Source organism: Lagenorhynchus albirostris, chromosome 1, assembly GCF_949774975.1.
Source record: "Lagenorhynchus albirostris chromosome 1, mLagAlb1.1, whole genome shotgun sequence".
NCBI classification, from domain to species: Eukaryota; Metazoa; Chordata; class Mammalia; order Artiodactyla; family Delphinidae; genus Lagenorhynchus; species Lagenorhynchus albirostris.
The window spans coordinates 50534584-50552491 of NC_083095.1; the positions used below are offsets into that span (position 1 = coordinate 50534584).

Consider the following 17908-nt stretch of genomic DNA (forward strand, 5'->3'; position numbering starts at 1 on the left):
AACAAAAAAACAGTAACATGTTACTGAGGTTGTGGAGAGATTGGAACCCTTATACACTGCAGGTGGGAATGGACAATGATCTAGCTGCTATAGGAAATAGTTTCATAGTTTCTGAAAAAGGTAAACATAGATTTTACCATGTGACCCAGCAATTCCACTCCTAGGTATTCCAAGATAATTGAAAACATATGTCCAAACTTATTTGCAGATATTCATAATAGCATTATAATAGCCAAGAAATGGAAACAACCTGTATGTCGATCCATTGATTAATAAACAAAATGTGGTGTATCCATATAATAGAATATTATTCAGACTTAAGAAGAAATGAGGTACTGACATATGCTCTCACATGAATGAACCTTGAAAACATGCTAAGTGAAAGAAGCCAGGTATGTATGATTCCATGTATATGAAATTCCAAAATAGGCAAATCTGTAGAGACAGAAAGTAGATTAGTGATTGCCAGCGGCTGGGAAGATGAAGTGACTATTAATAGATACAGGATTTCTTTTGGGGATGATGAAAATGTTCTGAAATTAATGGTAATGATTGCATAGCTTTATGACTATACTAAAACCCACTGAATTGTACACTTTAAAAGAATGAATTTTATGGTATGTGAATTATATCCCAATTTTAAAATATTTGAATTCTTACTGTAGGGGTGTATTAATATGCTCTTCATTTTGAGAAATTAGGCAATATATAGTAATTCTGGAAGTCTTCAACCTTTGAATAGATTTTTCTAAATTATCCTTTCTGGAATGAAGTTAGAATTACTGATAAAAGTGAGGATATTTCTTCTCTGACTTGTTTTATTTACTTAGACCATTTAAAAACCTGCTGTGTAAATACATTTTTTAAAAACTTTTTTTAATTTATTTATTTTTGGCTGCGTTGGGTCTTTGTTGCTGTGCGCGGGCTTTCTCTAGTTGCAGCGAGCGGGGGCTACTCTTCATTGCAGTGTGCGGGCTTCTCATTGCGGTGGCTTCTCTTGTTGTGGAGCACGGGCTCTAGGCGTGTGGGATTCAGTAGTTCTGGCACACGGGCTCAGTAGTTGTGGCTCGCAGGCTCTAGAGCGCAGGCTCATTAGTTGTGGCGCATGGGCTTAGTTGCTCCGTGGCATGTGGGATCTTCCCAGACCAGGGATCAAACCCGTGTTCCCTGCATTGGCAGGCAGATTCTTAACCACTGCACCACCAGGGAAGCCCTGTTAAATACATTTTTTTTTTTTTTTTTTTTGGCGGTACGTGGGCTTCTCCCACCGCGGAGCACAGGCTCCGGACGCGCAGGCTCAGCGGCCATGGCTCACAGGCCCAGCCGCTCCGCGGCACGTGGGATCCTCCCGGACCGGGGCACGAACCCGTGTCCCCTGCATCGGCAGGCGGACTCTCAACCACTGCGCCACCAGGGAAGCCCTAAATACATTTTTAATAAAAATAGTAACTTCTTGTAATACTGAAATGAAAGTGTGGTATTATTGTTTAAAATATAAGAGGAGTGAACCTGTTATGCTGCATGTGGTTTCCATGTCTTGCTCTAGAAAGTCTGTACTTCGGTACTGAAGCGTTCTAGTATTGTTATTACAGGAGAACCAATTCCCCCTCGGACCTTGACTGAAGCTGGCACGATGGCACTTTGCTACAGTGCTGCTTGGGATGCACGAGTTATCACTAGTGCTTGGTGGGTGTACCATCATCAGGTAATAAGGGCTGTGGTCCTTTTTCTTAATTTAGTAAGAGCAACTGTGTTCCAAATTGTGAGGATATAGAATTGACTGAGGCAGACAGAGTACCTTGTGATGGAGTTGACATTTTGGTGTTGAAAAATAGATGTGTAGTGGCAGGTAACAAAGTTTATTTTTAAAGCAGGGTAAGGGGATAGAGAGTGATAGAGGCTACCATTTTGAATGTAGTGTCAGGGAAGGCCTTTCTGGAAAGGTAAGATTTGAGAGTGATCCATGTAATTATATGGGATAAAGACTGTTCCAGTTATGACTGGCCTACTGACCTAAAAAGTCTTTCTCCTGTTCGCCTTTGTTGAAATTTTCTGAATTCTCTTTGGCCCTTCCTGTAAAGTAGGTATATCCAGTGGTTTTTTCTATACACTTGGTTTTAGTAATTGTCCTTCTTTGTGGTTAATGCTATTTTTTGATGATACTTCATTCCATATATGACTTCACACTGCTATTCATTTCACGTTCTCAAGAATTATAATTGATAATGATAAACTTTTACAAAGTCTTAAAGCTATACAACAAGGTAAAAAGAGTTCAATACTATTATCCTCCCTTAGATTTAGTTTCATTTTATATCTGTTTATATTTATTATTTTCTGCTACATTGTGATATTGTGTCCTTAGGAAATTAATATCACTTCTGGGATTATATTTTCTGCCTTGGTACTATTATAAAAGTGGCTTTAATTCTTTTATGAATAGGTTTTTTTAGTGTGCTTTTAATCCCTTACATAACTATTACTAGTAAAGATACTCTCAGATTTGGGTGTTTCACAGATGAGTAAAATTTTTTTAAATTGTGGAGTATATTGCTCACTTCCTATTTTGCCAAATTAGAAGATATTTTTAAAAATATGCTATTATCTTTATTTACTAAGATGAAAGGTTATTTCATTACCAAAAAAAAAAGTATCTCAGGAAAGGATTTAATGTAATAAATATAGTAAATATAGTTTTATACCTTTATGATGAGCTTATTAAACTATCCTTGTTCTTCTTATTATGTCTCACATTAGAGGAAATGTGGACAGTTGTGGCTCTAGTCCATGGCATTTGAAAATGATTGATGTAGTGTATCCTTCATTATTTCTTTTCTTTGTTACGGACAAAGATATATCTATCTTTGAAGAGATAGCCCTTCAGTGTTAAGAATTTTTGCTAAATTATAAACTTTTCAGGACGTAGTACTCTTTACTTCAATATGGCTTTACTTTCTCAGGTGAAAATTTAAAAAACATATTTCTTAAGACAAGAGTATAATGTATTATTGTGTTCCTCAGGTGTCTAAAACAGCACCAACTGGAGAATATTTGACAACAGGAAGCTTCATGATAAGAGGTAATGACTTGCCAGTGGATTATGGAGACAGGTTTGAGGACCATCTACTAATATTCTCAGAACAGAAACTAATTATTCTAACTTCATATATGAAGTCTGTTATTAAATAAGGAAAATTTTGCTGTGGTGTGGCAAATTTAGCATTTGACATGTCATCTCCATATATATTTTTATTGATGACAGTGTACTTTCATATAGTTTACATTTATAAGGGTAAGAAAGTATAGCATGACCTTTTTTCTAAAAATAGATTATTTAGGATCTGACTAACCCAGATGATGAGAGCAAGCATTCATATTTTTTCTTTCTTAATTCCTATATATAATGCCAGATTCTGTAAATGGGAAATGTTCCTTCATGACAGAGAAAAGACAGAACAAACGTGACCATTGTGGCAGATACCTTACAAGCATAAAATGGAGAAAACAGTATTTTTAAAACATTTATGTACATTATCTTTCATAGGAAAAAAGAATTTCCTTCCTCCCTCACATCTAATGATGGGGTTTAGCTTCCTCTTTAAGGTACTCTTCAGCTTCTTCATTATTTTTTTTCTGATTTTCATTAGTCTTAACCTAAAGTTCCACCAGTGAAAAGAACTGTTTCCATAGGTAGATGAGTCTTGTATTTGGAGACATCGGGGTGAACGAAAAGTCAGAGTGCAGGATGAAGACATGGAGACATTGGCGATTTGCACAAGTGAACTCATATCAGAGGAAATGGAACAACTAGGTAGTTTACAGATTTTAATAAAGTAGCTTATAATGTTTTCTGTTGTCTAGTTTTGCTTCTAAATTCTTACCTAGAAGATCGTCTCTTTTGGGGTAATTAAAATTTCCCAAAAAACCCCAACTTGCTGTCAACTTTATTGAATTTTGGTTTTGGAAATGTTAAATATACTTATTCTAGTGAATTATAAAGTGTTTAATTGGATCCATAACTAATACTTGAATATATGTTTATATTATAAAACTTCCCTAGTATTTAATGAGTAGTACATAAATGTGTTTAACAGAGACAGACTCGGGTATATATAAGTGAGCATTTACTTTTGGGTTTAGGAATTAGAAGCAATACAAAGATGAGTTTATAACAAGTACAATTTCTTACGAGAATTTAGCTTGATTTAATAATGTGTTTGCTTCAAGTAGAGAGCAGCTGTGGTTGCTGAAATAAATTTACCTACCTACCTAAAGGAACTAGGGAATGTATGCCCTCTAAGTTATTTTTACATCTCCTAGAGTCATTCCTTTTTAGGAGTAATAGTTCATTGTTTCACTTACAACTGCTATTGTACATAATTCTATTTTTTTTGAATTTTCACCATGTTCATGACATGTATACTTTATTTACATTATTTTTTATTGAATTCTCACAACCATCCTTGTCAGATGGTTGGTGGCATCTTATTCTATACGTGAGGTAACTAGACCATATTATTACTACTAGATGGTGTTCCTTTTGCAAAAGTGTGAACACTTGTTGTGTGCCAGTTATGTAACTTGTTTTATCTCATTTCAGTTCTCATGTGCAAATTACAATAAAAGTGGCAGAATTTATATAACTACTTCTGTTTTCCTCCTTTTTGGAAATACTTAACAAAGACAAGCGATAGTTTTCATTATAGAAATGGTCGCAAAGTCTAAGAAATTTATTGTAGTAAAGGATCTTGGAGATAACTTATTCCAAACAATTCCTGATACAGAGTATCCCTTTGTCTAAGTCAGAGTAACCTTTGGGGAGGATCAGGCATTTTTCTGGTGATCTTTTGGAGAAAGAGGGAGTGAATTGAATATTTTTATGAAGTTTTCAAGGAAATCATCTAACCTTATTGTGGTGATAGCACTCTGACTTTCCTTATGGTAATTCAATAGATGGAGGTGACAGTAGCAGTGAAGAAGATAAAGAGGAATTACATGAAACTCCTGTGGAAGTGGAACTTGTGACTCAGGTTGACCAAGGGGATATTACTATTCAGAGTGGTGGTGATGAGCTAAATGAACTAATTCAGGAAGAAAGCTCTGAAGATGAAGGAGAATCTGAGGAGGTGGTAAAGCATCAGGAACCTGTTGGTGAAATGAAGGATGAAGGGGAAGAGACATTACATTATCCTGATACTTCCATTGACTTGTCCCACCTTCAATCCCAAAGGTAATTTAAAAACTGTAATTTTAAGTTTTATTTTGTAAGTTGGGAGTGATGAAGAGTTAATCCTTACACAAATAATACCAAGATTGACTTCAGTGCTTTTACCCTCCATTGTCCTACGAGCTTACTATCTTTTCACCATTTGATAGGGGGGTAGATCTCTCTTAAGAAATTCCCAGGACCCAGGGTAGAAAAACACAATATATATAAAAGTGGCCAAACAAGTCAAAATAGAAACAAGTAAATGGTTATAAATGCTAATAATAAAAGCAGTTACATTAAAAAAAATGTGTTAGTCTTTAATGTCTTACTGATCACCAGGTAAACAATACCATAGCTATAAAAGCTTTATTATTGGAGTAGTTAGGAAAGGCTTAGGAGTCAGACCAGTATTGAATCTTAGAGTATGCCCTTGGGCAAGTGACTCTATGTCTAAGCTTCAGTTTTCTTCTTGGTGAAAAGAGAATGGTACCCCCTTCATAGGGTTTTGAAGGTTACATGAATGTAAAGCATCTAGCAGTGCCTGGTACATAGTAAGTGTCCAATACATGTCAGCTATTTAAGAATATATTTTAAAGTGAGGAGATGAGCAGTTTGATTATATTTTTTCTAATTTTGCCACATTTGAAAATTTGTAGGATTGCCGATAATTAACTAAGAGTATGGTATGGGAATGTTTTGGGACTTTGTAAATGAATGCCTTTTATAGGGTACTGGACTTCTCTTTCTGTTTGTTTCCATAGGTCTCTCCAGAAATTGGCTTCAAAAGAGGAATCTTCTAATATGGTAAAGGTTTTTTTTCAGTTTTATGAGGAACATCATGTCCTTCTCAATAAATAATTTTCTACTTTTTAATTTTAGCTTTATGAAAAATTAACAGTGGCGATGTTATTGTTTGTATTTGCTTGTTTTTTGTTTTAATTTTAATAGAGCGACAGTAAATTGCAGAGCCGGAGGCATTTGTCAGCCAAGGAAAGAAGGTAAATATACTTGTGTTATTTAACTGAAAAGCATCTTTTTTTTTTTTAATTAACAATTCAGTCATGACAGATCACTTGGCTGTTACAAAGATCTCCCTTACTAAAATTATCAAGACTTAGCATAAATTTTGTTTAGTGTTTCATATTCTGCTCTAACGGGTTTTTCTGTTTTAGGGCCCCAGTCTGCTACTGTAATCAGTGAGATAGGTCAAGTAACAGAAGACAGACCTTTTATTACATAAATATGTACAATAATAATTGCAGTGTATTAGACAGGCTGATTCTAGGATAATATTGACAGAAATAAACAGGAATACAGGCATACCTCATTTTATTGTGCTTTGCAGATACTGTGTTTTTTACAGATTGAAAGTTTATGGCAACCCCACATGGAGCAAAATCTGTTGGCACCATTTTTCCAACAGCATTTGTTCACTTCATGTCTCTGGGTCATATTTTGGAATTCTTGCAATATTTCAAACTTTTTCATTATTATTATATTTGTTATGGTGATCTGTGATCAGTGATCTTTGATATTACTATTATAAAAAGAGTACGACTCACTGAAGACTTGGAGGGTGGTAAGCATTTTTTAGCAATAAAGTGTTTTTAAATTAAGGTATATACATTGCTTTTTTTAAGACATATTGCTTTGCACACTTAATAGACTGCAGTAGAGTGTAGGCATAACTTTATATGCACTGGGAAACCAAAAAATTCATGACTCGCTTTACTGCGATATTCACTTTATTGCAGTGGTCTGGAACAGAATCTGCAATATCTCTGAGGCATTCCTGTACTGAAATTAGGAAATTTTTATGTAAGAAGAAGACTTGGGGTTTCTTCCTTGTCTTTTCTTTTTCTCTAATATAGTAGGGCTCAGAAGGCGAACAGAAAAAGAAAAAGATAGAGGCAGAATGAAAGGGACAACTGAGACAACTACGTAGGGTGAAAAAGACTACAACTAGTAAAGCACTCCAGAAAGAGGCCCTAGATTGAAGTGGATAATCAACTCTTTTGAGAAAGATTATCATTATAAACAATTACAGAAAACTCTCTGAATACATGGTATTATGCTAGATACTGAGTACACAAAGAGGTAAAATATAAAGTTCATGCCATCAAGAAGCTTTTGAGTCCTGGATTCAGGAAATAGCCATAAATCTATAAATAGTGTTATCTGAAAGTGATACAGTAATTCAGGAGTAAGAATTTACTTTGAGTTCAGTTGTTTTGGGAAATACCATCAGAAGTTTATACCTTGAAGATATAGTAGGATCTTAGGTAAATTAAGTTAAGAAGGTTGGAGACTGCAAGGAGAATTAGTATGATCAAAGGGAAGGAGGTGGTGGGTATTTGGATGTAATATTCAAAGTGCTTTGGGGAAATGATAGATTGAGGTGAAAGGAACAGAATATTCATGTTTGTGAACTGGTAGATAAGATTGGCAAAGTGAGATTGGACCAAAAGAATGACAAGCTAAGTGTTTTGGACTTCTCCTGAAAGTGATGTGAGGAGGACTTTTGGAAGATTTTGAATGGGAGTGTGACGTAGGTAAACAGTTATGGAAAAATAATCTAGAAGTTCATGGAGAACTGATTATGGGGGAAATATGGAGGAAGTCTGGGTGGCAAGTGATAAGGACCTGGCCTTACGGCAGTGGCATTGGGAATAGAAGAGATCGCACATGAAAAATATCACAGTAATAGAATTTTCCTTTTCTCTTTAATCTGCTTATTTTTAAAATCCATTTATTCTGCTAACCAATCCACAAATGTTTTATCGAATACCTAACGTCTGCCAAGGCCATGTTGATACAAAGACTACAAAATCCCAGTGCCTGGCCATCAAAGTGTTGAGGGACTAACGTGGCTACTGAATCAGGATAAGTCAAGGATGACAGTATTTTGAGCCTGGATGACAGAAAGAATGATAAATGCATGAGAGAAAAATTTTCAGCTTTTTCTTGTATGATGACTTGCACTTCTTGTATACTGTAGCCTGGTGATAACAAGTTAAGCAGAAGCCTTGATCTCTTATATATTGCACATGTTCCCCTCCCCATGTAATTTTTTTAGGGTACTAAGAATATGAAATTCTTAGATGTTTCCGTTTCATTTATATTTAGGGAAATGAAGAAAAAAAAGCTTCCAAGTGACTCAGGGGATTTAGAAATGATAGAAGGAAAGGACAAAGAAAAAGAAAATGCTCTACACATTGAAACTCCTCAGAACACCAGCAAAAATGTCCCGGCTGTGCAGCCAATGAAACGAGGACAAAAGGTAATACAACTTTGGGGTGAGCTGTTAAAGTTAGTACTACATGATTCACAAATGAAGTTGTGAGGTTTAAATGAAACAAGATGTAGACAAAAGAATAATGCTGTGTGACTTCTTTTGAAAATTAGTTGAAAAGATAGTGTTTAGGGAGCATAGAGATCACTGTTCTGTTCTTTTAAGATCATCTATACAGAAGCTTTCATGTTATGTAGAAGAGTAATAGGAGATTGTGATTTATTTGCCAGAGACACTCAGCTAATAACTGGCAATGCTGGTCTCCATTGATAATTTAACTCAGTGGTTTCTTTTTCAGTTATTAATGCAATTTTGGTTACAGTTTTTACATATTTTATAAAGGTAAGGAATGAAGGAAGAGGTAGTGGGTATAGACTGTACTTTAAAAAATGTTGTAGCAGTGTAAAGAGATTGTGAGCTGATGTATAGGTATATCTTTAGGAAAATTAAATTCCTTTGAAATCTTAGTAAAGATCATGTTTTATCTTTCCTCCATCCATAGTAGTCAGAATTTCCTATGTTTTTTTCCAGTGGGCTTCATGTAAGTGAAAGGATATACTATACATATGGAAGGGAAGAAATCAATTCATATTAATATGTAAATTCAACATGAAGTCATTCAAAAAAGAATCGAGATTTTAATTAACTTGATAAAGTAATTCTGAAGTTCATTTGAAAGAGTAAATACCAGAGAATAGCTAAGAAAATCTTTTTTTTTTTTAAAATACAATTATTTATTCATTTATTTTCGGCTCTGTTGGGTCTTCATTGCTATGCGCAGGCTTTCTCTAGTTGTGGTGAGCGGGGGCTACTCTCTGTTGCGGTCCGGGGGCTTCTTATTGCAGTGGCTTGTCTTTGTTGCGGAGCACCGGCTCTAGGCGTGTGGGCTTCAGTAGTTGTGGCTCACTGGCTCAGCTGCTCCACGGCATGTGGGATCTTCCTGGACCAGGGCTCGAACCTGAATCCCCTGCGTTGGCAGGTGGACTCCTAACCACTGCACCACCAGGGAAGTCCCAGAACATCTTGAAAAAGAAGATCAAGGAACGATTTCCCTACTAGGTAGTAAAACATTTACTGTTAGAATTATTAAAACAGTATGTGTTAACAGGAACAGCCAGATAGAAAAGTGAGGCAGAATAAAATCTACACATAGAACCGTAAACTGTGTATTTTAAAATTTAGTATTTGATAAAGTATTATTACAGATTGGGAGGGTATGAAACATTAAAAATTAGTGGCTAGTCATGTTTTTAAAAATATTGAAGTAAGTATCAGGTGGAGAAAAGAACCATCAATAAAATTGAAAGACAAATGACACATTGGGGAGTGGGGAAGCAGGGATCAGAGAAATGCTTATGTCAACAAGGGGAATTTTTTCACCCATCAAATTAATAATGTGTGTTCAGTCATTCAATAAAAGTTTGAATATATACCATGGGAATTTCCAGCAAGAGTCCTCTAACAATTCAGTACTTCCCTGGTGGTCCAGTGGTTAAGAATCTGCCTTCCAGTGCAGGGTACGTGGGTTTGATTCCTGGTTGGGGAACTACAATCCCACATGCCATGGGGCAACTAAGCCTGCGCACTGCAACTACTGAGCCCGCGTGCCGCAATGAAAGACCCTGCACACCACAGTGAAGATCCTGCGTGCCACAACTAAGACCCAAAGCAGCCACATAAGTAAATAAATAAATGTTTTTTTAAAAAAGAGTTCTTAACAATGCATTTGCCCTCTGACTCACTCAGCAATTCTTATTTTTAGAAATTTATCCTAAAAAAATCATATGTCTGCACTAAGGATATTCATCGATTTTTTTTTTTTTTTTTTGGCCACACCGCACGGCTGGTGGGATCTTTGTTCCCCACCAGGGGTCAAACCTGGGCCCTTGGCAGTGAAAGCGCACAGTCCTAACCATTGGACCACCAGGGAATTTTCATAAGTCAAAGTTTATAATTGCAAAAAATCTGAAAATCTTAAATGCCTAATAATATAAAATAACAAAAAATAACGTGGTGCATTTATACAACGAAATATTCTGCAGATAAGTTCCAAGGCAAATCCTGATGGAATATTTACTAAAATACATTAAATTTTTAGATTATTTTGTGGAGAACTATCATCTTTACCATATTGAGTCTAACTGTTCGTGAATGTGGACCATAAAAGTACATAAGAATATTTTATATTCTTCAATAAAGATATATTTCCTTTTAGAGTCTTGTACATCCTATCTACTCCTACTTATATGGTCTTACTTTTTGTAAGTGGTATATTTTCATTTTTTATTTATTTATTTTTGGCTGCGTTGGGTCTTCGTTGCTGTGCACGGGCTTTCTCTAGTTGCGGCAAACGGGGGTTGCTCTTCATTGTGGTGCACAGGCTTCTCATTGTGGTGGCTTCTCTTGTTGCAGAGCACGGGCTCTAGGCACGCGGGCTTCAGTACTTGTGGCACATGGGCTTAGTTGCTCCATGGCACATGGTATCTTCCCGGACCAGGGCTCGAACCCGCGTCCCCTGCACTGGCAGGTGGATTCTTAACCACTGTGCCACCAGGAAGTTCAGTAAATGGTGTATTTTTAAAACTTCCACTTCATGGTTATTAGTTACTGGTATATGGAAAGACAGTTTTCATGTGTAGATCTAGTATTAGGCAGTCTCACTGAATATTTAATATTTCATCTACAGATGAAATTCAGGCAGTCACTGTCTACAAATAATGGCTCTTCTCTTCTAATCCTAACATCTATTGTTATTTTTCTCACCTTGTACTGGCTCAAACATCACTACAGTGTTACATAAAAGTAACAATAGTGTGCTTCTTTGTTATACATTAAAGGGACTATTTCTGTGATCTTTAACATTGTAGGATGTTTCTTGTGGGTTGTTGATAAATACCCTTTACAAAGGGCTAGTTTTAATAATGATGAGTTAAATTTTATTGAATGGTTTTTCTGCATGTATTATTTTTCTCCCTTCATGAGTTAGTGTGGTAAATTACCTAAGAAAATCTCTTAAACTGGCCCCTAATACTGTCCTTGCCTGTTTTTGGTATCTAGGTGATACCAGCTTCATAAAGCAAGTTTGATACTTTTCCCTTTTTCTGCTCTTTAGTACTTTGTGTAAAATGGAGATTGTTCCTTGAAATATTTTTAGCAATTGCTTATAAACCCGGGCCTGATACTTGGGGATATATGGGTAGAGTTTTAAGTTCTAACTAAATTTTTTTAGTGATTATCATTCAGGTTTTCTGGTTTTTTCAAAGTTGGCTTTCCTAAGTTATATTTTCCAAGAAACTGTTCTTTTTATTGGGTTTTCCATTTCTTGGTTCAATTTATTGGTAATAGTGTTTATTTTATTCTTGGGGTTTTTTGTTTTTTGAGGTGTAATGTACACATAGTAAAATGCACAAATCTTGTTTTTAGCTCAGTTTTTATATGCACGTATATCTGTGAAACCATCACTCAGAATAAGACACTTGAATGTTTGTATTACTCCAGAGGGCTCACTCTTGTCCCTTTCTATAAATAGTATCCCCACCAGAGAAAAACATTATTCTTTAATCACTGTAGATTATTTTGCCTGTTTTTGAACTTTATGTAAAAAAGCAATCATACTGTATATATTCTTTGGTCTGGCATCTTTCACTCAACCTTATGACTCATCCATGTTGTTGTAACAGTAGTTCATTTGCATTGCTAAATAGCATTCCACTGATGGATCTGCCACAATTTCTGTCTGCTGTATTGTTGATAATCGAAGACATGTATCTTTTAGGTTCTCAAGTGTGCATTTCTGTTGTGTATAGCTAGGAGTGGAAGTGCTGGGTTATAGTGCACATTATTGTGTTTGGCTTTAGTAGATATTACCAAACAGTTTTCCAGAGTACTTGTACCAATTTCACATCAAGCAGTGTATCAGAGTTCCAGTTGCTTCACGTCATCACTAACAGTTGGTATTGTTAGCGTTTTTTAAGTCATTCAAGTGTGTGTATACTGAAACTTAATTTGGCTTTAAAAAGTTGGGTTGTCCAGCTTTTTTATTGATTTATAGGAGTTCTTTGAAACCCTGAATACAAGTCTTTTCTTGGTTATATGTATTACAACTACTTTTCATGTTTCAAGACTTGCTTTTTCACTTCTGTAGTAGTGGGGTTTTTTTTTTGATGTGGACTTTTTTTTTTTTTGTCTTTATTGAATTTGTTACAGTATTGCTCCTGTTTTATGTTTTGGTCTTTTTTTTGGCCCAGAGGCATGTGGGATCTCAGTTCCCTGCCAGGGATCGAACCCACACTCCCTGCATTGGAAGGCGAAGTCCCAACCACTGCACGGCCAGGGAAGTCCCTGTAGTAGTGTTTTTTGATGAGCATCATTTGTTAATTTTAATGAAGTCTGATTTATCAGTCTTCTATAGTTAGTGGGGTTTTGTGTGTCTTGTTTAAAGCAATCTTTAAAATTTTAAAAATTTGTTATTTGGGCCCTAGCTAAGACTAGTCAAGATAAAAAGTCTTTGAAGGTGAAGCCTGTATGTCTGTAGTTTTAAAAACTGCTCGGGTGAGTTGGATGTGTACCCAGAGTAAAGAATCAGTAGTTTAACTGATAAAATTCGAAGTATTGGTAGCCTCTAAATACCCAGCTAAGCTTTGCTGCCTTATTTCCTATTCTTCCTCTATATGTGTATCCTGATGCCAACCAAGTGCGATGACTTGCTGTTACTACTCTGCTGTCTTTACCTTATAATCTTGCTGTTCATGTGTTCCCAGGTACTATGAATCTTTTAGTTTTGCTTTATATCTTCCCTGAAATTCTTGCTCAAGGTGAAAAAAATGTCTCCTTTCTCTAAATTATCTTAAAAGTAAACTTGTTTGTATTTAGAATATTTTGCATTAATTTGTCCTTACTCTTCTGTGTATCTTCTTTTTCCACCAGATGGTAAATTGTTTGAGGGTGAGGACTCTGGTTTATCCATCGTTATAGACTTCATATTGTTTGTTATAATGGTGCCTTACTCAATAAACAATTTTGACACAAATAAAGTAGCACCTTCTCTTTCAAAACATGTGCTGACATTTTTTTACTGCTGAATTTTGTTTATTTTGTAGAGTAAAATGAAAAAAATGAAGGAAAAGTACAAGGACCAAGATGAAGAAGAACGTGAGCTCATCATGAAATTGCTAGGGGTAAATAACATCTAAAAACATTTTCTTCTTTTGTTTTTCAAGGGCATCCAGACCACTGCCTATCATATGCTTTACATTCAATACTTTGTTAAAATACTGACAACATTAACTTTTTTTCCCTCTATGAATTGAAGTCTGCAGGTTCAAACAAAGAAGAAAAAGGGAAGAAGGGGAAGAAAGGTAAAATAAAGGATGAACCAGTGAAGAAACAGCCCCAGAAACCTAAAGGCGGACCAAGAGTTTCAGACAGCATAAAGAAAGAAACTCCATCCCTTGAAGTTACAACTCATGAGTTACAAGACTTGGCTGTAGATGATCCACATGATGACAAGGTAAGGCTACCACACATGTGGGCTTTTGCTTCTTAATTAGGGTGACCAACCATCCCATGGTTCCCAGGACATGGGATTTACAGTGCTAAAACCAGGATGAGTGGTAACGCTATTCTTAATGGAAAGTCATCTTGGAAATACAACCTAAAAGACTAAAATTGCAGTATATAAGCATAAAATTGGTAGTGTTGATAGCTCATAAAAAGTTTATCATAAGCCATTAGAAAATTTTATGGAGAGGCTAGATTCTGGTGGGAACTTGGTTAAAATAAAACAGACAATTAGGATTATCTTGATGACGAGTGGGAAAGGAATATGCACTTTTCTAGGTTTTTCTATAAGAATATGTTATAGTATCTTACATGATGTTGAACCTAGCTACACAGTGTGAGATGTTAACAATTTTTCCAGTTAATATAGTTGCCTTGTGTCTATCAATTGAATACAAAAGCCCAGCCTTATGTGTATCTTTTTTTTTTAATCCTGATTAGCTATTTTTTTCTTATTTATTTATTTATTTTTGGCTGCGTTGGGTCTTTGCTGCTGCATGCGGGCCCCCTCCAGCTGCGGCGAGCAGGGGCCACTCTTCGCCGCGGTGTGCGGGCCCCTCAGTGAGGTGGCCTCTCCCGTTGCAGAGCACAGGCTCTAGGTGCGCAGGCCTCAGTAGTTGTGGCACACAGGATCAGTAGTTGTGGCGCGCAGGCTCCAGAGTGCAGGCTCAGCAGTTGTGGCAGACGGGCCCAGCTACTCCGCGGCATGCGGGATCTTCCCGGACCAGGGCTCGAACCCGTGTCCCCTGCATCGGCAGGCGGATTCTTAACCACTGTGCCACCAGGGAAGCCCCCCTTACGTATATCTTCTTGCATGAATAGATACATCTTATTGAAATTCTGAACAAAGGATTTATTGTTTTATCAATTTGTAAAAAAAAATTGTTTCACTTTGTATTTTTATTTATGGCAGTTAAAGCTTGGTTGTAATTGTGTGCTCTATTCAGTGCAGGTAATGCTTACAGGGATCCTAAGTGATACTGTTTTTTTTTTTCCCTGAACAGTGTTGTTTAGTAATATTAAAACTCATTTTTGTCCTCAAATTTTTATACTATTTATTCTGTAAATCCTAGACTCAGATATTCAGAGGTGTTAATTATGAATGTTCTTTCATCAATAGATTATCTTCAGATAGATTTTTTAAATGTGAATAAGCAAATAAAATTAAGCTTATCGTAACATGTGAAAAATTCATCCTAAAACTGTTGAACAGAGACTAGCAAATAAAAGTTCTGTTCACCAGAATTCTCCATTTTCTTTCCCCCTGACAAACCTATCAAGCTTATTTGTCACTTTAAGTTGTCCTAATAGCATTCACTACTTTAGCATATATTCTGTGGAAGTCTTTTTTTTGAAACTTTAGGGAAACAGTCTTTTTTCTCTTTGAATGGCATTGCTTTCTGCTATACTGGATACACATATTAATTTACTCACAGTCTTATTTATCACTTTTTCTTTCTCCTCATAGTTTTTAATGGTTTGGGATTTCAATTTAAGTTATAACTGACTTTTAAAATTTTATATATTTGGAACAGGAAGAGCAAGATCTGGACCAACAGGGAAATGAGGTATGATTTTGTATTGGGGTTCCTACTACAACACTAACTGCAATCCAGTTCCCAGAATACCTGACACACAACTTCTAACTAATTAAAACTTAAAACACTAAGAAAAGACTACAAGCTCTGGAGTCACACATTCTGGGTTTGAATCCCAACTTTACTACATATGACTACAACCTTGGAAACATTCTTTATGCCTCAGTTTCCTCATCTGAAAAATGGGGATAATTGCCCCTACTGAGAGAGTTGTTTTGAGAATTAAGATAATATACATAAAATGTTTAGAAAAGTTCATGGCATATAGTAAGCACTAACTGTACCAAGTGTTTTGTCCTAAATCTAAATTTACTCATGTTGTTAAATAAATATGGGTAATCTTGAACGCAGTCCACAAAATGGGAACTCTAAGAAGCCATAGAATTTCTCCTTAAGGACAGGCATGAGAGAAGACTGTTCTAGCCCAGGGTTTCCCAGCTTTGGCACTATTAACATTTTGGAGGAGGTAATTCTTTGTTGCAGGGAGTTGTCCCATCCCTGGCATCTAACCACTAGCAGATGTCAGTCGTACTCTATTTCCTCCCCCAACATCGCTTCAGTTGTGACAACCAAAAATGTCTCCAACAAGTTTTTTCTCCCTTTCTCTTAAATGTTTCAATAGGCGCCATTTAAAAAGTCATCATTAAGCTCTGCTTTATTGCTCCGAAGGGTGTAAGACTGTTTATCAGAAAATGATAAAATATATTGATTCTGACAGTGTTTTATTAGAGTTTTCCTCTTTTAGGACTGGTATAAATTATTTTCATAATCGTTTTCGTTTTCCCTTTTTAGGAAAATCTGTTTGACTCTTTGACGGGGCAGCCACATCCTGAAGATGTACTCCTGTTTGCCATTCCAATATGTGCCCCATACAACACCATGACAAACTATAAGTAAGTCATCATGCGTTTACTCAAACTGCTGCCACAGCACTGACTCATGAATCATTTTGTAATCTCTATTTAGTAACACATGCAATTCCTTTTTAAAGATACAAAGTGAAACTTACTCCTGGAGTTCAGAAAAAGGGAAAAGGTATTTAAAATCTTTTTTTGAATTATGTTTAAACATTTCTTGACTGAACAGAAGTAGATTTTTCTATTTTCTATTTACAGCTGCAAAAACAGCCTTGAATAGTTTCATGCATTCCAAGGAAGCAACAGCAAGAGAAAAAGACTTATTCCGCAGTGTAAAGGTAAAGTATTCCTCTAGAAACTTCTGGAGACTGGTGTTGCAATTAAAAATGTTAGCAGTTATTGCTTTGTTAGTAGATGGAACCTGCAGCTATTATTTTGGTAGAAAATGCGGTCTTACTAGAAGCAATATAAAATAAGTAAAATCATATTGGGTGAAAATTTTAGAAATGCCATTCTTTTGACAGCAGAGGACATATAATTGTCATAAAAGAAAATATGGTTTTGAAGATACTCAGCAATTCTTTTTTTTAGGACACGGATTTATCAAGAAACATTCCTGGCAAAGTGAAAGTGTCTGCACCCAATCTTCTGAATGTAAAAAGAAAATAGCTGAAATGAAATCCTAAAATATTTGAGAAGAGTCAATTTTATAGCCTTTTTGGAAGTTCAGAGATGAAAACATCATGTAACAAGACTTCCGCATTTAAAAATAAACGTTTTTAAACGTTTTAAACGTAGGAAACGTTGCCTTGTATTCGCCAAAAGGACATTTTTTTTCCAGTTTTATAGAGAGGAAACAGTGTCTATGATAGGATTTCCTAAAATACCTGTGGACAGCTAAATGCTAATTGTAGTTATCCTCCTACATTTTCTTGAAATTTGGGAGGTTAATATTAAGTATTCATTTCATGCTGTAAAGAAATGGAATAGTGAAGTGGCTCAACTGCTTAGACTGTTGACTTGGTAGTTTACTGTATATAATGTCTATCTATTACAGGCCAATCACAAGTTTTTTTCCTGGTGGTGGTGGGGATTGGGGGTGGTTAAACATTTAGGATTAAGTCTTGAAAACCCTAAGCAGTGAAAGAGTAGACTTTCTTCTGCCTTTACCCATATTAGACCAGATTTTAAATACTAATCAATCATTTCTGTGACTCAGCTTAAGAGATAACACCTAGAAGAAATTGGTGTTGATAACTTCCATGCATTTATACACCTTTACTTTACTTTTCATCTTAATTTCCTCCTTGTAATCTCATTCAGCTCTGTACCATTTTATTTTCCATCTCTAGTAATTATCAGTAGCATGTTACAGAGTATCTTAACCTATAAT

At 35.8% G+C, this 17908-nt stretch overlaps 1 protein-coding gene across 2 annotated transcripts in view; it reads left to right on the forward strand.

Annotated features, from left to right (window-relative positions):
• The window catches only part of NEMF (nuclear export mediator factor), a 52291-nt gene extending 35007 nt beyond the window's left edge, over positions 1 to 17284 (forward strand). Inside the window, exons 19-33 of one of the 2 annotated variants that reach the window (XM_060142883.1) lie at positions 1593 to 1705; positions 3022 to 3079; positions 3545 to 3603; positions 3691 to 3811; positions 4954 to 5230; positions 5971 to 6013; positions 6158 to 6207; positions 8336 to 8489; positions 13601 to 13678; positions 13813 to 14010; positions 15596 to 15628; positions 16451 to 16551; positions 16650 to 16693; positions 16774 to 16853; positions 17107 to 17284. In XM_060142883.1, the coding sequence (XP_059998866.1) occupies positions 1593 to 1705; positions 3022 to 3079; positions 3545 to 3603; positions 3691 to 3811; positions 4954 to 5230; positions 5971 to 6013; positions 6158 to 6207; positions 8336 to 8489; positions 13601 to 13678; positions 13813 to 14010; positions 15596 to 15628; positions 16451 to 16551; positions 16650 to 16693; positions 16774 to 16853; positions 17107 to 17184 (1487 nt within the window). In that variant the 3' untranslated portion in view covers positions 17185 to 17284. The other variant, XM_060142882.1, reaches the window with a different exon arrangement.
• Positions 17285 to 17908: the final 624 nt, after the last annotated feature.